This window comes from Leuciscus leuciscus (assembly GCF_965113295.1).
Source record: "Leuciscus leuciscus genome assembly, chromosome: 8".
Taxonomy (NCBI): domain Eukaryota; kingdom Metazoa; phylum Chordata; class Actinopteri; order Cypriniformes; family Leuciscidae; genus Leuciscus; species Leuciscus leuciscus.
In genome coordinates, this window is record NC_138732.1 from 20,647,020 (window position 1) to 20,670,053 (window position 23,034).

General features: G+C 39.7%; 1 protein-coding gene and 1 long non-coding RNA gene across 2 annotated transcripts in view; one reads left to right on the top strand and one right to left on the bottom strand.

The window, feature by feature from the left end:
• gpc4 (glypican 4) overlaps positions 1-23,034 on the top strand; it is a 38,058-nt gene that overhangs the window by 4,637 nt on the left and 10,387 nt on the right. Inside the window, exon 2 of the mRNA XM_082178606.1 lies at positions 17,160-17,318. Within this exon, the coding sequence (XP_082034732.1) occupies positions 17,160-17,318 (159 nt within the window). The remainder of the gene's footprint in view (positions 1-17,159; positions 17,319-23,034) is intronic.
• Positions 564-17,149, bottom strand: LOC309505268. Its single transcript, XR_014208381.1, has 2 exons — positions 7,584-17,149; positions 564-7,385 (listed from the first exon to the last, which is right to left on the bottom strand). It is a non-coding gene; the product is annotated as an uncharacterized lncRNA (long non-coding RNA).

The window sequence follows — 23,034 nt, forward strand, 5'->3', positions numbered from 1 at the left end:
GTATGGACAATGGCAAAGATCAGACATGCTTCCTCCCCTTTCTCCTGAAAGATTCATCCTTCTCTTAATTACTTCAGTCCATTATGAGACTCTGAAAGGCGATGACTTCACTGGCCTCTTGATATTGTACAGATCAGATCTGAATTGGACACACTTAATCTTTGGCCTGTAGCTTGGATGCATCAAGAAATAGATACATTTTTGCAAGAAGTTCTACCCTTTTTCCTTTCCCTTGTGTGTTTGTTTATTAAATACTTAAGCAAATTTGATAATGTTTTCAGCTACTAGGGATGTTCCGATTGATCAGACGCAAAGCGATATTGGCCAATAATCACATTCTATTTATTTAGATGTTAAAAGATGTTATTTAGCTAAAGCTATAGGAGTTGCGGGATCTGATCGTCATTTGAAAGTTCAACCAATGGAAACTTGATCTCGGGTATGGTGGGTAGGGATGATGTGTTGAGACCAATTGGACATTGTTTTACAGCTGGAGCATGTATTGGATTGATTGCGCAGATTGACAGGTCAACACTGGAAGATTATCAAAAACAAATAAAAAATTTGTATAGTTACTAAAAGTAAGCCATTATTTGTATGTATGTCACTTGAAAACACTCAAAATCATTAAAAATGCCATCAGGGTGTAAGGGGTGACTGCCAATAGAGAGCTTTCATATAACTTATATAGAGCTTCAATGATCTGGATCTGAATTAGCCAAACATGATGACAAGAAATCGGTAGTTAGTATCAGCTGCAAAATTCCTGATCGTAGCATACCTATCAGCTACTGATGGAATTGCAGCTCAGCTGTTGGGTTTTGTACAATGTCTAAATCCATTATGCACTGCACATTTCCCCCCAAAGAGTTGGCGATTAGATATAGAGAATAGATATGAGCTCATTTGTTGTAGACTTGCATCCTCTAAAAATGCAGAACAGCAGGTGTTATTCCACCTCATTTGAACGTTACATATTAATGCATGGGATTTCATCTCTATGCAGTCAGTGCATTACAGGATAAAAGGTACACTTGAATTCAGCTGTTTATTTGGGTAAAAGGCAAACAACTTAATTTTTCCTCCACTGACAGTCAGATGGGTTGAGTGTCACAAGAAGTTGATCATGCCAGAAAGAAAGTTAATTTATGCCAAGTTAATGAGACCTCTGTCTGCCACTGTGTCAGATCAGAGCACCACACACACACACACACACACACACACACACACACACACACACACACACACACACACACACACACACACACACACACACACACACACACACACACACACACACACACACACACACACACACACACACACACACACACACACACTGCTCCAGCTAATCAGAGGAAAATCTTGCAAGTGTAAAGAACAAATCACAATAGTTGTTACTGTGGCAGCCATGTGTGTACTATTAAATAAAAACACTTCAATATTTTGTGAATTATTAGTTTTACAGTGATTATGCACATTAACTTCAATTTTAATAATACATTTTTGTAACCGGGTTACACCCTGTGACGCAAAGCTGAATTTTCAGCATCATTACTGAAAATTCACATCATCCTTCAGAAATCCATCTAATATGCTGATTTGCGGCTCTAGAATATTTTTTATTATTGTCAATGTTAACAACAGTTGTGCTGCTTAATATTTTTGGAACACTTTTTTTGTTTTGTTGATGCATTACATGTGATGCATTAAATAAAAATCTTTTGAAACATGATAAATCTTTACTGTCACTTTGGATCAATTTAATATATCTTTGCTGAGTGAAAGTATTATTTCAAAACAAAACTTTTTAATAGTAGTGGACTTTTTTTAATAGTTTTTGTTTGCTTAAATAGTCCTTTAGTTATAAATTCATTTTAAATGTACTAATTTTAATATGAGATCATTAAACGTGCTTGTAAAAAAAATTCTATAAGAACTAAAAATTTGTTTTAAAATAGTTTTTTTTCCCCACGTCACACAGAAAAACACTGTTTTTGATGTTTAAATGTCAACTATCCTTTGCGAAATGTTGAATTGTCTGTAGATGGGTTTGCAAAGCAGTGTTTTTCCTGCTGTGGGAGAAACTGACACAGAGCTGATCTGTGCGCTGTGCTCTCAGTGACCTGAGCCCTGTTGAAAACGGCCTGTAATTGAGTTTGGCTATCAGAAGGAAGTGGTCTTGTGAATGTGAACCAAGCAATGTTTGGTCATGAGCAGGAAGGAGGAGAAGTGGTAGTGCAGTGCAACCTGGCCAATATACTCTTGTGGTAATTCATAACTATTTTACGTTTTGGTGAACTGGTGGCTAATTCAGATCAGGCTGTACAAGCTGATCCCTGATGTAGATGTGGTACTTGGGTCTTGATTCTGGGTTAAATCCATGTTCTGTAAAAAAAAATTGTGATTTATGTTTACCAAAATGAAGATGTGTGGAGAAAGTCTCTTTTTTTTTTTAGCTCTTACGTGGCTTCCTCTCTAAGCCCCCTGCACCCAAAAAAAAAAAAAGAGGACCTGGTGGGGGGTAAGTGTAGTGTGTGGGATCAATGGGGCACCCCTTTTAGCCGATTCTGCCCCCTCCTTAGCACATTCCACATGGGACCACCAAGACCTCCTCACTGGGACCTCAGAGCCAGGAGCAGCAACAAAGACTCAGCTGGAGGATCTTCAACAGAGATTTGACTGACTATTGAATGAAAGAGGAAGGAGTTTTGACAGACAGAAAACGGTGGCAGTGAGAGGCAGCTTTACATGTCACTAAGAGGAGCTGCCACCACATATGAGCGAGAGCGAGCGACCCGCTCGCAGGGAATGCGAAGAACGCTCCGAAACGTTGCCCGGGGTTGGATTCATGAGCTCTGACTCACCCTGAATCATCTGTGCGCTCTGAATGAGGCAGATGTGCACAGACATGAAAAAAAATCCCCAAACTTCCTCAGCCCAAGACATGTGTCTCTTGTGACAATTGTTAGTGTAGATTGTGGTTTTCCCTGAGTAAATCTGGCACAGTACAGAGTGATGTCGGATGGGTGCTGTGTAATATTGGGCCCTGTGTTTGTGGCTTTCCACACTTGAAGGCAGATACAGGCTGGCACTGAAGTTCCTTGTTAACACTTCCCATTTGCATGCTGTTAAATCGACACTCCCTGGGCCCCCAAACTTGGCCGGTGGGTCTGTTCCTGTTCCCTTGCATCCCGCTGGATAGGAACAGCTTTGTAGGAAGTGTCTGTGCCGAAGCAGCTACTTTTTTCCCTCTCTCTCTCTCTTATCCAAGTGTTATCCCCTCGTTCTTTTCATTTGCCCCACTCTTTTCACCTCCCTTTCTGCTCTGTGTGTGGGAAGCTTTCCAGATGATTTTAATACCAAAACAGACTGCTACAGCGATGGCTGCTGTTTGCTCAAACCCTTCCTCCCGTGGCTTTGCCATCAGGCATTAGCATGGCCGCTATGTGGTGGAGTATTCAAGACTGACTAGAGTCTGGAACTTTGGATACAGTTCTCCACTGGGACATTCCCTTGCCCTCATTCCTCTGCGAAAGCTCCCTGTGTGCGTTATTTGAGAGGTGGTGTCTTTTTTTTTTTTTTTTTGAGCTGGTTTCAGTCAGGTTGGTGTTTTGAGCAGTGCTCAGAGATCTTCTCCCAAGATTCTTCACATCATAATTTTTTTACACCTCAAAAAGCTGCATAAAATCAACCAAATGATATGGATACATGTAAATGTATGGTATGTAAAGGTTCAACGACTTAATGGTGACCATCAAAATATGATGAAAACAGCACAACCATTTTCAACATTGATAAGAAGTGTTTCTTGGGCATCAAATCAGCATATTAAAATGCATCATGTGACACTAAAGACTGGCGTAATGATGCTGAAAATATAGCTTTTCCATCACAGGAATAAAACACATTTTTAATATATTCAAATAGAAAAGTTGTTTTCTATTGTAGTAATATTTCTTAATATTACTGTTTTACTGCATTAAAAAAAAACACACACAAAAAAACAACCCTGGTGAGAATATTACACTTCTATACTACACAAAAACGTACTCACCCCAAATGTCTCGACACAAAAACTATATGAAAGCACACACAAATAAATACCGTAAGTCTAAGTCGATAACACTTTAGAACAAAGTTCAAATCATTCACACTAGTTAATGCATTGTGTTGTGAACTATATCCATGAAAATTTTTACAGCATTTATTATTTTATGGGCATTTCATGTTCATTCATAATTCATTAACTAATGTGAATTTATGCAACTTAATGTGAAAAATGTATTAGAAAATGGAGAAATAACAAATGATGATTAATAAATGCTGTAAAAGTATAACTTAACAGTGGACCTTAATATTCATAAATTAAACCTCATTGTAAAGTGTTACTAAAACATGATATGATTGTATCAAAACAACCTTAATGTAAAGCAATAATGATAATCATGACTATATTATGTCTGTGGTTTTTCTCCTGCCTCTAACAATCATTTAAGGCTGTTTTGAGAGCTGAGAGATGTAGGCCAGGGGCTCATCTGGGTTTTGGGTAGAAGCCCTCAGCTCTGGGAATGTTCCAGATTTCCTGTAATCCCTGCTAATTACTCCCACGGCCAACATCAAGACTCCCCCTGATGAGCCTCAGACCAGGACTCGTTTCAGCCCGCTTATATATGACCCATTCGATTGCCTAATTCTGCACCTCATACACATGTAAAAAAGCCTTTGGAGAGAATGGAGGATTGAGGTGGTGTGTGTTCGTGCAGACGGGTGGAGGCGGTTGAAGAGCTCCCTCACAGACCTCCGTCAATTTAACTGACGAGGTGATGGGAACTCTTAAAACGGTCATCAAAACCAAATGTCTCGGCTCCGGTCCCACCTCTGGCTCCGACATTTAAGTGCATTTTTTTTTTTTTTTTTTTTGTCTAGTATGATTGTTCGGTTTGCCACAAGTCACTCATGCAGACCCTGGATGAATGTATTTGAGGTGGGGTAAAGTTATAGCAATGATTTCTCTGAAAAACAAAATGGAGAACCGACCTGAAACCCAAAATGGCCACATTTGATCTCCTTTCAGTCTTTGAGCGCAGAAGATCCTCTTATTGGTTGATTTATTTACATATCTTTCCATATATATTATCCTAGATGGGTGAGATGTCAGTCAAAAGCTTCGTAAGTTTATCCCGGTGTAGGTTTACTCCGCCACAATCACTTATTACTGCCGCTCTGCCCACCAACTTCACGGCTATCCAGTTTCCTAAGCCCAACAGGTATATCAGAATCATTGTTGCAGTGTTGTAGATTTGAGGACTTGGAAATATGATCTTTGGCCTGACCTCATCCTGCCCGTGGGCCCCTCTCTTTCTCTTTCCTCATCCCCTCTTCTCTCTTTCTAACACACGGCTTACACATTACCTCGATGCTTGTCCGTCAGTTTCGGCATCTGGTGGATTTCAGCCACCCTTAGATGTCGGGTTATAAACAGTGTCAAAGAATGGCTAGGTCTTCCGCTGGTTTGCTTTATCAAGGGGGATAAAATATAGCGCTCCTGCGCTAAAACCTTTCATATGCTGAAGGTTAAGGAGATGTTTTGTTTAAAAAAAAAAAAAGGATTTTGAGAGTCAGGAAGAATATGAGTGTAAAAATAAAGGGGATCTAGACTTGAAGAGCTGTACAGTGAGTGTGTTTGTGGTTTCGGTCGTATGCGGCTTATGGTGGGCTTGCAAATTTCCAAACAAGACATGCTTTGACCTAGAAAATACCCCCTTTTTGAACCTCAGGTTGTTTGTGTGGATCTTCTATGGCTGTTTGAAGTTAAAGAGCTCAGTTCTGTACACTAGTTGGTTCTGAACGTGCGCTCAAGGCATACTTTTGGTTTGAATGTTGAAAGTAAGTAGGTTTGTATATGCAGTGACTTAATAGGTTTGTGTGTTGTATCTGCTGTAGCTCAAACAGTAGAGCGTTGGCGCTTGCAACGCCAAGGTCATGGGTTCGATTCCCAGGGAAACTGATAAGAATGTTGTGTACCTTGAAATGCAATGTAAGTCGCTTTGGATTAAAGCGTCTGCCAAATGTATATTCGCATCTTTCTGTGAAAGCATGCTATTGCTTAGTTTTTGTTACATAGCAACTAATCTGAAGCATCAACTTTCATTTATTCCAATTTGTGATGAAGAATTACAAGGAAAGATGTGTTTGGGAGGGGCAGTAGGCATCATTTTACATTTTGCATCATTATGCGTTTACCTCTTTGCATAACTTTGTTACTTTGCGTTACAGCAGAGCTTTGGTTTGGGGTTGTTGATGTTTGAGGGGAAAAGTAAGTTTTCTGCGGTTCCTCTAGAATGTTTGTTACCGTTTGACTGATTATTTTAGGTGATATATGCATTGTCACTGCTCAGCCAGGCCTGCAGTTTCTCACGTTGTATCTTCCCACCCCCTGCTAACCTCTCCACTGTCATCCATCTGTGTGTGTGTCTTCATGCAAACATGCGCACAGATGTTCATTTTTGAGGATTCCTTCATTGTAGCATCAGAGTGAGCTGTGTCATCAGCTTTCATGTGTTATTTTCTCCTCTTTCTCAACCCCCTCCTCCTCGTCTCTTCCGGGTTTGTACCTTTTGCCCTCTTTTTCCTCATGGGTAAATAAACGGTGCATTCCAGGCTGTCAGTGTCTCTGCTTACACGCCGGCTCATTGTAATTTGTCTTTTATTGTATCTCTGGCTGGAGGTATTGGTTGGGGGTGTGTAATTGCTTCCAACTGAACTTTGCTCTATTTCATGGAGCCGCTGTGTCCACTTCTTCACCACGTCCCTTACTCAGCTCTATAAGGATGAATCAACTATGTTCTCTGATATTTCCCTCAGACATGCACTGATGATATAGAAAATTTTACCAGTACTAAATTATGATGCGTACACAATATAATAGCAATTTTTTTAAGTCTGTATGTACCTTTTTGTATACACTGTTTTGCCTGTTCATAAACAAAAATGCACCAAAGGGTGCATTTTGGTATTGGCTAATTAATAAATGTGAATTTGTGAAATGTTGTCAAATGGTCAGGAAAGCTCACATTTCTAGTTGGTTTATCTATTTTTAAAAGCAAAAAAATATGGTACACTTTTTTTAAAAGAATATGGGCATGTTTAATTTCTTTATGCCAATGGTTCATAGTGTTTGTTAAATGATTTTAGGATAATAAAGTCTGAAAGATTGTATATTGGATGTCATTTGAAGCACATACACACTTAAAAATGATGTTGAAAACAAAACAAACTGTTGTTTTCTTAACATCTTTGTCTGTAGTTAAGGACAACACATTTTGTGTTACTTTTAACTCAACCAATGTGCTCTTCCTCTTAACACAGAAAATGTTGACACTCTTTTTTTACACAAACTCTTTTTTATAGTTCAATAGTGCCTAATATTGAACAAAACTTGTATGCAATAAAAAATAATAAAAAACTCACATGTAGGTTATATAAATGTATTAATCCCACTACTTTTACATAAAAAAAGTCAACATTTAAAAAGTCAATTAAAAAAAAGTCATTCAAAGTATAGTAGTTTAAACATTAACCATGTTGCTTGAGTGAAACGTTCCTGAAAAGTTAGCCGGATAAAAAAGTTTGAATTAAAAAATGACACACAAAAAGACACAACGTATTGTAATAGTCTTAACAAATAATGTGTTAAGAATGAACGTCCTTTTTGAGAGTGTATAATTACGGATAATATTATCTATTGTTAGGATTGATAATAAAGCACTACTTGATATTCGCCGCCATGCCGTGCATGTCAACTTTCGCCCATGAGATCCGACCCTGCTCTGTCATTAACTGACTTCCATGTAGTTTGATTGAGAAGCTTCACATTCCAGCTCTCATGAAAGTAATGAACAGCAGAAATTCGTCAATTCTTCTGTTAAACTCCAAACATGCAGTGTCCTGACTTTTAATGTGTCTGTGAAAGAGGCAGTCCAAGTTAAATGATTCACAATGAGGTGACCTGGGAAGTGGTGTAGGCAGGGAGCCTTTGTGAGCGGAGACAAAGCCAGAGACGGCACACTGGGGCGGGAGAGGGAGACAGACATGGAGTGAGAGACTGGAGCGATGTTGTGGAATCTCCCCAAGGACTTCTGGGTAAATGTTCATGGATGGCAGCCTTTTGGAATGCTTACCAGTGGGAGTTTTAATTGGCCAGAGGCCCTGCTCTGGTTTAGCAATCAGAAATTGACTGGTACAAAAGGATGAGAGCTTGTGGGTGATCGCTCAAGTGTGTACACACACACACAGGCATCAATCTAACATATGTGTGTCTCACCGCACTGATTCAGAGTTTGAGGATTTACGTGGTATTAAGGCTCCCTGCCCAGCATCATACTTTACATCTGTTCTTTGTTTTACATGTTGCTTTGTGCCTCAGTGCACCACAGAAGAGCAGAAGATGGTTTAACTGCTGTGCTCTTACCCTGGTTAATGATCACACAACCGTCTAGACTCATAAGCCTGTTATTAAGAGTCGAGTGTTACAGCTTGGTAGTATACGATCGGGACCTTGATTTTTGATGAAAAGAACCATATTGCTTTGTTTTTTGCACATTTATTTCCTCTTCATTAACCTGCATGGCATCTGAAATGAAAATGTTGGTGGTTCGGTGTTTTGACAGCTGTGTGAGAGATTTTAATCCCTGATTAATTTAAGGAAGCATCATTTCGCACACATGCTTTTCTTGGCCTTGTGGCAGACTGCCAAGTCTCTTCAACTCTAAATCTCCTCAGCTGAAATTCCTAATATCTGAACCATTTCAAAGCGAACCTTGAGTGCTTATTTTATATGATTTGAATAAAGAGCTCAGCAAGAATTGGATTTAAGCATTTCTGTGGGTCTAAATCTTTTTTGGTTGTGATTTATGTGGGTTCAGAGTACAACCAGATGTATGTAGCGCTGACTGTAACTCTTGCTCTAAGATGTTACTGAAACAAGGGTAGCTGACATGAAATACTTTTGGTAGGTCAGCATGTCTGAATCAAACAAAAATTATAAAAACGTTTAAAAAAAACCGGACAAAAGTCTGCCATGCATTACTGGAATCCAAAATTATGAGGAAAACATGAAACGCATCCATGGATCGGTCATTTAGAATAGGCCTAAGTGAATTTTCATTTCATGCTGACTTTAAAAATATATTTGTCACACTGCAAGACCATTTAAAAGGAAGGTAGAATGGTGAAAAGTGAATAATCACAGTACTAACATAAATGTAAACCTAAAAAATGCATGGACATGTTTTGCATTTAACAACACATTAACCATTTGTTGAATATTTTTCCCCCACAATCATGTCTGCTCCATTACCTCTGTACAATCATTAACCATTAACAATTTCAAGGTGAGAAAGTCTTTCTAGACTAAACCTGCTGTCCTATTATGAATTTAAATGGAATATTTTGGGCAAGCAGTGATCTAGCAGTTGTCACAGTTGTCATGTTTTGTCTAATCACACTGTGTGTTTCTTCCTTTATTTTGGCTTTACTGGGCACAAGGGCCATAGTTTTCTGAATGAGCCCTTGGCTGGACTATACAGTATTGTAAGAGGGTTTCCTGCCCTGCACGGACGTCAGTTGGGCCAGTTGGCGTGGGATATCCTGCTTGTTAACTCAGTTTCCTCATTAATATGACACCTGCCCCACAGGGCTGCAGAGAGATGTGTCTCTCAGATGATATCGCTCATATCTTCAGATTAAATGGCGAAAGGGATTAGCAGCGCTCATTCCAGACACGGTGTGATACGTGACCTCTGCGGATGGATCAACCAGATGGAGCAAGTAAACAACCTACTATGGAAAATGCTCAGCTCAGGATCTGTGGCCTCAGAGGATCTGGGAATAGTAGGTGCTCTCCGTAGAGCAGGAGGAGGATATATCAGGAATGGAAAGGGGGGATGGATTGGAAAAACATCACTCTAATTGTAGGTCAACAGACCTGTGAAGAGTTTTTTTTGCTGATGTTTTTATAGTGTTAGACCTGAGGAATGTGTCCTTGAGCACAGTCTCAGAGCTTTTTGAATCACCCCCTTCACTTTACCTCTGTGATCAAGGATCATGGCGTGTTAACAGCATCAACAGAACGCACATGAGCGCATTGGCCTGTTTTGGGAAAATAGATGATCTTTGCTCTTTTGAAATGAGAGTTTGATCTCTTATGTAGACAAACTCTAAGGTTCGTCAAGCTCATTTATGGAAACTAAGTGGAAAAAGTGGGTCATTTTGATGATGTCAGAACTATCATGTATTAACATATGGCCACTCGAATTTATGCATTGTTTATCCAATGCTCCATTTCAGAGTTTGCCAAATGGGGGTTCATGAGGGAACAGAAAGGGGTTTGTGAATTGATGAAAATCTAAATTATATCGAATGTAAATTTTAAATAAATAAATTGGGCATGAAGCTATTGTATAGCTTGGTGCGATTATTATTATTATTATTTTAAATCTAATGCTGAAATTTAACTAAAAAAGTGTATAGTCTGAGGTGCTGCATGTTTCACTCAGTGCATTTCATTATTACGGGATAAATATCAAATATAATTTTTTATTGCTTATTTAGATTTTTCTGTTTTTATAATTAGAGTTAAAACATGCTGCTACTAATAATAATTATCATTATTATCATCAACATCAGATAGCCATGAACATGGGATTGTGTCAAATGTTTCAAATATTATCTCAAAATCTAAGAGGGTACTTTATGTAAACATTTAATGTGTAACGGGTTGGACAAAAAGTTTTAGGAGCCCTTGCTCCAATTTATCTAGGTTAGCTAATCATAACAGATGTCATTTACACATTGGAATTGACCATTTTCCAGTTTCCTGAACAGTCTTTCATTGATCAGCAAACATAGCCCTGCGCCAAATGCACAACATTGGCTTAGCTTGGTCTTAAAACGCCAACAAGCGTAGCAATGTTTTTTAATCATGCCACACTGTTTGATGGAATCTTTTCCAGTGAATCAGCACATGAATAGCTTACTTATAGTTGAAGCATTTGGTTACATTTAAGTTTTTAACATCTACAAATAATTATACACTTCACTTTAAAGGTACAATAGCAAAAACTTAATGTGTAATTTAAAGGGTGAGTGAAAGCATAATTGGTATTTAAAAAACTAAAATATGACACTTTATGATGCCCTAAAACAAGAAACCCTGACTTAACATAAGTGCTCTAAAATGCAAAAAATAAAATACTGCAAAAGTGTAGAATATATTAAGAAGGGAAAGAGGTAGTCATATAGACTGACAGTGAGCAAGTAAAAGCTTGACTCATTAAATCTGATGACATTACAGGACAATATGGCCTACATGTAAGCGTTAAGTGCCTCCTTACCAAGGCCTGTTTTTCTCAGTGCTTCACTCCAAGTGCCATTAAATGACCCCCTTGACATCATCCACCATTTTGTTTAGTGATCGTATGCACCGGCCAGCTCTGCTGTCATTTCCATTTAGCCGTCCTACATTTATTGCAAGTCTCTGAAAGGCATCATTGTGCTGGCAATAGTGTTGTAAACTTGTCATGGCAGTGTTTGAGAGATGCTGGATTGGATTTGGAGAAAAAGAGAAAGTAATTCCCTTCTTTATTACCACCATATGAGCAGTTGCTCTCTAATAATGGGTTCCTGTTACAGTTTTCCAGTTTGAATGCGCTCCCATTGCGGTGGGAACCGCACAATGAAAACCTGAGGAGTTGTATCTTTACCTTCTGTACAACTCTATTAATAGAGAGCACCAGCTGTTTCCTCATGAACAAGACGCCAGTTGTGGTCTCTCATACTCGTTGAGTGAACCAAAGTATTTAGACTTTTAAGCTTGAATTAAATAAAGATTTAGTACTAAAGGTGACTAAGTCTGGGCAATATAAAAATGATCTGGTTTACGCTTTATATTTATGTATTTTTGTTTTATTCTCAAAGCAATCCTCATTTCAACAAAGTAAATTCAAAATATCTAATTTTGTTTAGTAAAATACTGGAAAAGATGGCTTAGATTTTTTTATTTTTTTAATTTAAATTATATGATTTAAAATTTGAATTGAAAAATATTTAGCTTTCGTCGTCAATATTTACTTTAATATGAAAAATGCCTCTCAGGTACTTCTGTAAAATATTGATTGATGCTAACAAGTTATTGAGTCGGAGTATTGAAACAATACATTGTAATGGGCCGTTTGAATTTACTGTCTCATTTTGTCTATTCAAATATAAATCCTAGAAACTATCAAACCATTTTATTTGTAGATTCTTAAACAAGGAAGGATCGTCATCACAGCATTTCATTACATTAGTCTAGTGCAATGAAATGCCCTTTTGGAAACTTAATGATGAAATAAAAGTACATCAAGCCCATAGAATAGTCCGGCCGTCTGTGTCCGCGGACATCCGCACAGACGGAGCGGAACACGGAAAATAAAGTATACCCAGGCCTTAAGTCATCATGATGTCCACAATGTTGCTTTAATTCTATATTGACAGCAAAATCTTTTTGTAGATATTTTGTGAATATTCAATATCCCACAGCCCTATAGGGATTACCAAGAGTGCCTTTAAAAATAAAAATATATAATATTTCCTGGATATTCTTGTAAAGCACTCTAACTCCAAGTTTTGTGCGTTTTATAAATGCTTCAGAGGTGTTGCATGATGTTGTCTTGTTGTTATCAAGGCCCATCTCCATTCAGGCTATCAGAGAGAATTAAGAGAAGGGGGCGATTGTCAGGAGTCATTGTGAGAGCTCTCATTCCTCCACCCTGTATTCATGAGTCTTTAAATGAAGGATGGACAGTCCAAAGATAGCCTCAGGCCACACAGAGAGAAGAGGGCTGAGATCTGTCTTCATGCAGATGGTGTGAAGGCAGGAGAGTGCTTTGGCAGGGACACGTCTGAACATGCAAAGCACATTTTGGAGGAGACAACCATATAATAGGAAGGCTATGATTTAGAAATCAAATATTTAGCTTTTATCGGTTTGAAATGTCTGTGCTTAATTTTGCCCTGCCTTTTATCTCAAACCACTCTCATCTCAAAGGTAATAGCAATGTACAAGCGTGGGGGGGGGGGGGGGGGGGAGGAGTGTACTCATTCCACAAAGATTTCAAGCAATACTCACTTGGAGCATTTCCCCTCAAGGTTTGATGTTTTATCTGCAAGTTGTGGTTATCTCTCCTGAAAACTAGCCAAAACAACACACTTGATTTAGTTGGGTCGGACCGTCTTAAACTCCATTTCACAACAGGGAAAAATAGTTGTTCCCCTCCTTCTTTGGTAATTGCAGCTTGTGTTAGTGTAAAGCTGGCTCTGGTGTTGGGATGATGGCCGTGTTGCTTTGTAGTAAACTCTCACAGTAGAGTGTGAATCATGTCATATCCATTTTGAATGTCTCCTATCACTGAGAGTGAACATGACATTACTTTCTTGACAGTTCACCTTAGTGAGGGTAGGCCAGTGTTGATATTGAACTACAAATATTAACAAGCGTATTTGGTAATTTAATCAAATTAAATATTAGATTAGATGAAAGACATAAATAAATAAAATAGTTATTGCCTTGGAAACCAAACTGAAATATGTTTGTTGAAGTACTACAAATTATTAAAAGCACACATGCAATAAAAATTACAATAAATGAAAGCTATATATAAAAAAATAAATAAAATGACAAGCAAACAACAGAATCACTAGAACTTAGTATGGTATGTAAATAATACTAAAATAACTGGAGTAGGCATATTTTTTGCCAAAAACAAAGCTGTGAGGGATCGATATCCACTTCTGTTCCTATGGCACATATAATTTTCACAACACAATTTCCAGGGTTTTCTCCCCACCATGATTTTCCTTTGTTGTGTCAGTTAAATATGACAGCTCTTTAAATAGTGATCTTTCATCCTTCAGCCTTGTTTTAATTCATGGAAATTAAATAATGGTGTCTTTTGTAAGGCCATTTGTCAAAGACAATTTAGTATGCAAATAAAAGCATGAACGTTTTGAATGGCAAACATTAACAATGTGTATAGCTGCATTTACACTTTTTTTTTTTGTAGAAATGTTATTTGGTTTCTCTAGAATAGACTGAATGTCTTTCAATCTGTTCTATTGAGGAAAAGTGGAGCTATGAAATGGCTTTTGAAGAGATGCGAGTTGAATGATGATTCTCCATGGCTCATATCCACCTGAAATGATGGTTGTACGTAGAAGCGATGGTGTTGATGACACTCATGCTGGCATGTGGAAGTTTCCGCATATGTCTTATTAGGCAGACAAGGGAAGCCCATTACTCTGTTTCTTTTGGCAATGGCATGTTGATGTGGTGGCCAGAGCGATTTATAGTGGCGGGCGGCCTGAAATAATCCCCCGGAGAATTTATGACTTCTGACTCAGTGGGTCCGGCCTGTGATTGAGTGTGTGTGTGCGTGTGTGCGTGTAATATGTGTGGGTGGTGGGTCTGCTGGTCAAACCCCTAGCAGGGTCACAGTGCATGGCTTCTCTCAGAGGAGTGGCTGTTAACCTTTAACCCTGGTGGTTAAGCCTGCTGGCTAGCAGCGTGGGGTTATGGAGGCTGAAGTCTGTCTGGGGCCGAAGGCCCATCGTGGCCTAGTAAGAAGGAGAGAGGGGAATGGGGGTTGTCAGGACTAATCTGGGTTTTGTCCACAGGGCAATTTCCATTCCCTCATCCGTCAGCAAAACAGAATGTTCTTGGGCCTTCAGAACAGCAACAGGAAGTGACTTATTGGAGACAGCAATAACAAATCCCTCTTTCAGATTTATAATCAGGTGGTGTACTCCAAAGGATCACATGTGCATGGAAATTGATCTTATTTCTGTCAAAAAGTTTGGCCTTGCATTAAAGTAACATGAAATCGCAGAAGCCTCCCTTATGCGTGTGTGATGGATTTCTGGCCAGATTAGCTTTTGCAAGCATATTGACTTGGCCTCTTAAAAGATAGACGTATTGATTATTAACCTATTAAATAAAGCGTGCAAATACTGTGGCACTTTCTAAATTGTTTGTTTGAGTGGGCCAATATGACTTTTGGTGCTTCGAAATTACAGAAATGTTATGTTTTATAGTATGTATAAAATTGCAAGTAACACATTCAACCTGAAATCGTTGTTGCTTAAAAAATCTTTACTAAAATCAGCCTTTCCCTTCTTTGATTTATTTTGATTAGTTAATGGGCTGTATTGAAATGGTCAAAGGTTCAGAATTGTTTTCCCTGTTCAGTAATTTGCAAGACCTTTAAATTTGGTTCCATTTTCGATGTTTTTACTAGAATATTTGCTTTGCTTTTTCAGGTTAGGTTCTCTCTCTCCAAATGCCCGTATACAAAGAGCTGTCTGTTGGGCTGAGATATGATGTACAGGTCTTGTATATACCTGATGCCAAGTGTGTGAAAGTGAGTGAGTGATTTGGACGGGGTCCCAGTGGAGTTGAGGGGTACAGCTGGTCTGGGGCTGCGGCGGGGTGAAGAAGGTGCTGCTCTTTCTCAGCTTTATAGACTTAATTGTTTGAGACTCCTTGTATGTATGAAGCCATCATTTTTGTTTATATTTTTTCAAATCTGCTTTAATGCAGGATTGATGGAATAAGGTGGTACAGTAATGACACCCCAGTCAATACCTGTTTTATCATAAACATAGATAGGCCTATTTGTTAAAAAGCAAGCCATTGGCATGCATATTAAGTGCCACTGCATATACAGTGTCACTCCTTCCTGCTCCCCCTGTGTAAAACAAGCCCTGGCAGTGGTCAGTGACAATTCCTCTTGGATATTTTGCGAGATGGTGATTATTTGTAAGCTCTCAACAGCTACTCGCTTTTCACCCACGCCGATGTGTTCAGCAGATGTTACGATATGAGTCGTGCCACAGATATTGTGCACATGACAGAACTCACTGCGCCCGTTACAGACACTGAGCAACATGGAGCAAGTTTGTCAATCAGAGGTGTAGCAATCATTATAACTTTTTATGTTTATGTCGTCTTTTAGAAATTTTGTTGATTTTCCCCTACGTTTTGGGCAAAGTCTAATCTAATCCCCCATAGGAACAACATGATGGCCTTCAAAATCGTATGAATTTCGCTGAATAAAAATGAAATTCATGGAGATGAACGTATATGCATATTAAGGAATAGAGAGCAGGGGTCTCTCATCGGTGTGCAGTATGCAATCCAGAGTGGCCAGTCCTGCTGAACAGCAGCAGGGGTAGCCAAACCGCCGGTCGGAGTCCAGTCCACTGAAAGGACCCTTGTGTTCTCCTGAATTCCAGCAACCACATTAAAAAAAGAAAGAAAAACAAAACATTATTGCAGCTGCGACTTCACAGTCCGCCCTGCTCACACTCCCCATGTTAATGTGATGCCTTGTTTAATCCAGCCGCTCGCTGTCCATCTGTGCCGTTCACTTGTCGACCGCAGTGCAGACTTGTTTTCTGATGGGGTGAATCACGAAGAAAGCCCGGGTTCCCTCAGAACTGCTGAAACTTGTGTCCACAGGGTCTTGAATATTCAGTTTTTGCTTTTCATCTAGGATGCCTGTGGCTTGTCAGCTCACTTTATACTGTATGCACATTGCCTTCAGTTCTGTTCTTTGTTTGATTTGTATCAGAAATTAGGTTTTCAGATTTTGGGTTGCCAAGGTAAATGAAAGGCCTTGCGTCTAGTTTTTATTGGCATTGTAAAACAGCTTTTATGTTGTTAAAGCATTATATTGCATTATACAGTAGGTTCCAAAAGTCTGAGACCACTACTGAAAATGCCTCTATTTTTTTTCATTAAAAAATTACACGGCATTGCAGTTATTCAGATCTCAAAGAATAAAAAAGTAATAACTTTTTTAAATTAATAACAATAGCAATAATAATAATAATTGTTGTTATAATTATTTTTTTATACTTTTATCATTTAATTTCTAAAGGTAAACATAAAAACAATAGTTTGTTAAACTGTTAACACTTAAATGCACTTTAATAGATTTTTTTATTTCTTTCTTTTACCATTCCACCATGTCTTTTTCCAGCTCATGTTCTTGTCCCTCTGGTTGCCTTTTTGTCGTGGCAGAACTTTACATTCCTTCTCTCTCTGTCTGTGATTTCAGGGGACCATCTGAAGGTTTGTCCTCAAGGTTTCTCCTGCTGTACTCTGGAGATGGAGGAGAAGTTAAGTCAGCTGAGCCGCACGGACCTGAAAGCCCCCGTTCATCAGCTCAGCTCCAATCTACAAAACACCTTCACCCAGAGACACAGTCACTTTGACCGTCAGTACAGCTCTTACCAATCTAACCAATCAGAATGTTTTGTTTGTCATTTAAAACGAGTTCTGCAATATTGTTGGTTCATCAGTTGTTGATCCCCTTCCATACACTGCTACGGTTAGTTTGACAGACACCCCCGGCTGCCAGACACACAGTCTATATGTCCATCTCTCCACCTGTCCCTCAACATCCCACAGTCATCTGCCACACACACACACACACACTCTCAGCCTTGCAGACAGACCACACACACATGTAGAGGCCTGGCTTCCTCTCTGCAATGCATGTGGCAGTGAATATCAGGGAGAGAGAGAGGGATCAGGTTTCTCTAGTGCAGGGCAGAGGGGTGCATGGGAACATGCATCGACACTGCTGACTCATTCAGGAGGGGAAAACCCCGCAGATGCTCTGCCGGCTATCACACACACACACACGCGCTCGCCTGCTTTATAATGCGTTTTATGTCTTCCCTTCTCTTCATGCCGTAATGTCATAAAAAGTGTGTCAAATGGGGAAAAGTGAGACAAACCTGGTCACATGCATCCGGATCAGCCCAGCTTGAGTTCATCAAGGGTAAATTTGAAGGAAAAACATCCCTTTGGGTTGCTGAAAGAGAATTAAATGAGCCAGGATTATAACGGGCCGTAGCCTCTGAGATGAAATGGCAAGATGGTGTTTGGATTGATGGTCAATGACTGGACAGTCAAAGAAGGATAAATGAAGTGCTGATGGCACATCTCCCTCCAGTCACACATGATTCGTCACCCATCCGCTCTGAGCCACAGCTATTTGTAAATGAGACCCATGTTAACTCACATGTGGCCATCCAGCATTACCAAAGCTCTGTTACTCTGGCAGAGCAGCCGAGCGGTTTTTAATGGACTCAACACAGACGGTTTTCTGGCAAGTTCTGCGAGAGCTTGGGGTGTGTTATGATGTTCATGGTTGTTTGAAGCATACTATTGAATATGTAACAACATCTGATGATAATTTGAGTGTTTGTATATACACTAGTGTTGTCACAATAGTACAGTTTCAACAGTCAATAGCAATACCAGTGAAACTTCATAATTCTCTATTAATTCCTGCACCACAGCATATACAAATATGCTATTAAACACACTTGTGTTTAAAGTGTTTTTAAAAGTAAAAGTGGCATTGTTAATAATGTTTAATTAATATAATATCAATAATAATTAGTTATTAATTATTATTATTATTACTTAATAATAATTGATTTTAATGAATAATCTTAACAAAATAGCTTTTTACTTGTATTTAAAATATATAAAATGCAGTGTTTTCTTAACTTTTTCTTTTTACTAATATTTAATATTAATAATATTATTAATAAAAATGATTGTTTTTATCAAAACATTTTTTATTATTAGTGCAAATAGCATATTTATTTTTGCTATGTAAAAGTTGTTTTTATTTTATTTTGTTCTTGTTCTTGTTAATGTTAAATAATAATAATAATATAATAATAATAATAATAGACAAGATTATTAGGCATATTAGACTGGTTCATTAGGCATTTATTAATATTTACATTCATTATAGCATCTTGGTAGTGAAGTAACATCTTTTAACATCCCTCTTGCGGAGGAGGGGAACAGAATCTGAGGTGATGGTTGCAGGGAACATTGATGGAAGTGAAAGGTGACCTGGTCGGCTCTCAAGATTGGCTGTTTGTGTGAATGTAAAAAGAAAGTGAGACTTCAGGGAGTGAATGGTAACAGGGATCGTGTGTATTGCAGCCAGATGTGAGCAGGAATGTGACGTGTCGGAATGCGGCGGTGGCCAGATCCCGCCCGCCTCCTCTGCTCTTTTTCTCTGCTGCCTTTTGTCCCCGTTCTCCCCCTTTTTTTCCTCTGCCATAAGTCTGTTATGCCTTTCATTTCTCCTCCATCTCCAGGTTCTCAGGTCTTTTGAACTTTTACCGTGGGAATACGCTCTGAATCGCCAGTCTGCGTTAAATGTGCACTAGACCCTGGCATGTGACTTAATGAGCTAAATGGCCTTAAAATACCAGTAGCTTTTATGCTTGCAAACAAAGACACTCTCAATGTGTTCTTTCATTGAAACATAAGTATTTTCTTCACTATGGAAATGTCTAAGGTGTAAATGAGATGCTTGAGTCTCTTTGAGAGTTTATAAGAGGTTTTCGCCACGGAAGATTTTCATTTTGCTTTTGTTTACGCAGAAGAAAACTTTGCTTTCTGATAACTTCAGAAGAAGAGTTGTTTACTCTGTGCTGGACAGGCCTACAGGATGCAGAGGTGAATGTATTTATAGTAGTTGGAGATGATAATGAAGATTAAATGATTACACGCAACTTGTTCAGCAGGAAATACTGTAGAACATGTTCGCTATCAACACAGTGGTTAGATGTCATTAAGATTAAATGAATTTAAGCGCACACACTCTTAAGTGAGTTTGGGTGTGTTGGAGGGGGGTAACCACGGGAAGCCTCGAGGATGGAGTCACGGGCAATTAAGTCCCCTACCAGAAATAGTTCTCCCTCTAGAGCTTGGTGTGTGTGTTCCTCCCAGTGCGTCCGGTCTGGGTCTAGGTGACCCTGTCTGGCGGAGCTGCAACTCCACTGCAAGATTCAGGATTAACCCCCTACCAAATTCTCATCCTCTACACCTCTGCAGGGGGGTTTGAAATCCCACAGGGAAAGAAAGAAGCTGAGCAACTAATTAGCACAAATGGCGAACAATTACTGCCTGGGATAAAGAAGAGTTATCAAAGGGGGATGAGTAGAGGAGTAAGCTAGTGTGGAGGGTGGGACAGTGAATAAGTCTGGAATTTTCCCTCCTCTGGATGTCCGAGGAACATGTTTGAGCACTCAAGAGTTTTGGGACCTTTTTGAGGCATTTGTTGAAGTGTGAGTCTAAACACCCCTTTTCCATTCCTCCTCATAGATAGTGTAACATGGTTCTGTAGTTCTCCCAGCAAGCACCCTCCCGTAACCTTTCACTCACATTTCTACACCAATGCAGAAAGGTCTTTTGAATGGAAAAATCAGAAGGGAGGTCCACAGCCCGCTTGTTGGCAGACTCCCATGTATCATAAAGTCTCTTTTAATGACGAAGTAGGACGCCTGAGTAACGCCCCTCCAACTGTAACGTTTAACACTGGGTCCCAAAATCTCAGCAGTTATGCTGGGAAGGATGTAAAGAGGAAGAGGCGTGGGTGAAGGTGGATGTTGAGTGACTTACTTTGCTTTATAAACAACTGTTAATGGGTCAGTGACAAGAGTGTATAAGAGTGTCCACGATAAAGAAAATATCTTTTACAATTATTTTATATATTTTTTTAATGCTGTTTTCAGAAATGTACTCTTTCTATTTATGTTAGCTCATATGGTTTTTAGAATGTTTTTTTTTTCTAACTAAAAAAATTGGCATCATACCATTGACCCATATGCGGTTTAGCAAACACTTACGTTTCTTGCATTTAGTTGGTGTATAATTACTGTCTCTAGTTGTGCTTTGATGCATATGCACAAAAATCCTCCAAGAACTACAGAAATTAATTCCACTTGACGGTAATTTAACGTGTTTCCATGAAGTGTTTTTTTGACAAGTGGCTAATGTACATTTTTTCTTTGGCAATGGCACAATGACATGCAGACCTGGAAAATATTCTCCTCCTCATCCTCACCTCTTTCTCGTCCGTTTCCCTCCTCGGCCCCCCCACCCCCCGACTTTAAACTTGTGACAGCTCTGGCATTCCTTTGGATCTGGAGGAAGGCGGGTGCGGTGGCCCTTAAGGTTTAATCTCTGTCAATGGAGCGTGGAGCTGGGTGCCTTCTATCTCTCTCCCTGTGTGGGGCCAGGGGCCGAGGGCCACTCGTGGGAGGGGAGCTAAATGCGAGGGCTGCGGTGTTTCCGGTATCCGTGGTTACACAGCAGGATGGGGGCATTTAGAAAAGCCCTTGAATACACTCGCATTCCCCTGTCCGTCTCTCACATGAACACACACCTCTTATCATTCAGCTGACTTTGTGTTAGCTCGAAGTGGAATTGACAGCAGCACAGTACGTTTTGTTTGTTTATAAACCCGAGGTGTCTTGTTTGTGTCGATGAAGCCCATGGGTTGTGAAAGACGGTTTTACGAGAACGCCATATGACGCTTTCAGATTCATGGCCACTTAACACTTCAAAGTCTCGCTCATTATGCACTGGGCATCTGTGTTGTGGGCCGGCAGGCTTTTAGCGAGAGGAGAAAGGTGATACAAAGGCAAAAAAACAAATGGCGCGCTTTGCAGGGCGAGCGTGTGTGAGCGCGGGAAGAGAGGTGAAGCATTTCTTTGGAATTCTCATTTTGTTCAGATTAAGAAAGTAGGGTTTGCCGGCCGGGAGAGAGAGAGTTTCATGGGAGAGAGGGGCTGGATTATTTGGGGAGGCTGTGAGGGAAGGGGGGGCCTGACATTCCACAGGATGAAGTAGGGCATTGTTCCCCGTCTCCAATGAAGAGAGCCTTCAGAAGCCACTGATGAACTGAAAGCAGGAGAGAGTCAGTGAGAGTGAGGGGTTTCAGGGGGGTACAGGTCCGTTTTCGGGGAGGGGGGTCGGCATTATTCAGTAATCCTATTGAAAAGCCTTCTGAAGGAAGGAGCGGGAGCGGGAGCGGTGCGGAGAGAAAGAAAAGCGAATGGAATGTGACAACAGGAAAATGCCATTGATAGCGGTCAGCCTCAGCCGGCTTGATGGGCGAGACGTTACCTTTTGGAACCACGAGCTGCCCTTCATCCTTTCTGCGCTCTCAGCTCTTTCTCTTTAAACACAAAAGTTATTTTCCTGGAGTGAAAACCTTGCATTGGGTCAAATGGAATATGCATTAATCTGTTTAGATAATAAGCGTACGCTTTTCTTGCCTCCCTGGCAGATCTGGTAGGTTTTCCAGTCAGTGAGAGAGCGAGTTAGGCCGAGGGCTCTGCGGAGCACTAAATCGCTGTCTCTCGACATATGGACATATAGTCATGGACATATTGCCAGCTGAAGTTCCAAAGTTAATAACAATTCATTTTATTCGTGTTGAAGTTGACAGTCTGTGTGCTTTTTCTAAAGTGAAGCATTTCTGCTTGCACACTCTGTTTCATGTTACGTGTGTTATATTCATGTTAAGTCTAGTACACTACTAGATCAAGAAAAATGATCATATAACACCGATTTTATTACCTATAAAGTTCTGTATTAATTACAAGGTATTGCTACTGACTTATAAAGCCCTAAACGGCTTAGCTCCAGTCTATTTAACGGATCTTCTATCACCCTATAATCCATCGCGCTCTTTAAGATCACTAAATTCAAGGCTTTTGGTCATACCTAGGATATCCAGAACCACCAAAGGAGGGAGAGCATTTTCACATTTGGCTCCAAAACTCTGGAATAGTCTTCCTGATACTGTTCGTTGCTCAGACTCGCTCTCCCAGTTTAAAACTAGATTAAAGTCGCATCTCTTCAGCCAGGCATTCATATAATATTTTTAATCTTACAGTTCAAACTACAATCCGGCCTCTAGCTCATAAATGCCAGAGGAGAACTGGCCCCCGACTGAGCCTGGGGTTCTCCCAAGGTTTTTTTTTCTCCATTAGGTCACCTGATGGAGTTTTAGGACACCATTAGGTCACTTGATGGAGTTTTTCGGTTCCTTGTCACTGTTGCCTTTGGCTTGCTCAGTTGGGGATATTTTGGGGATATTTAAT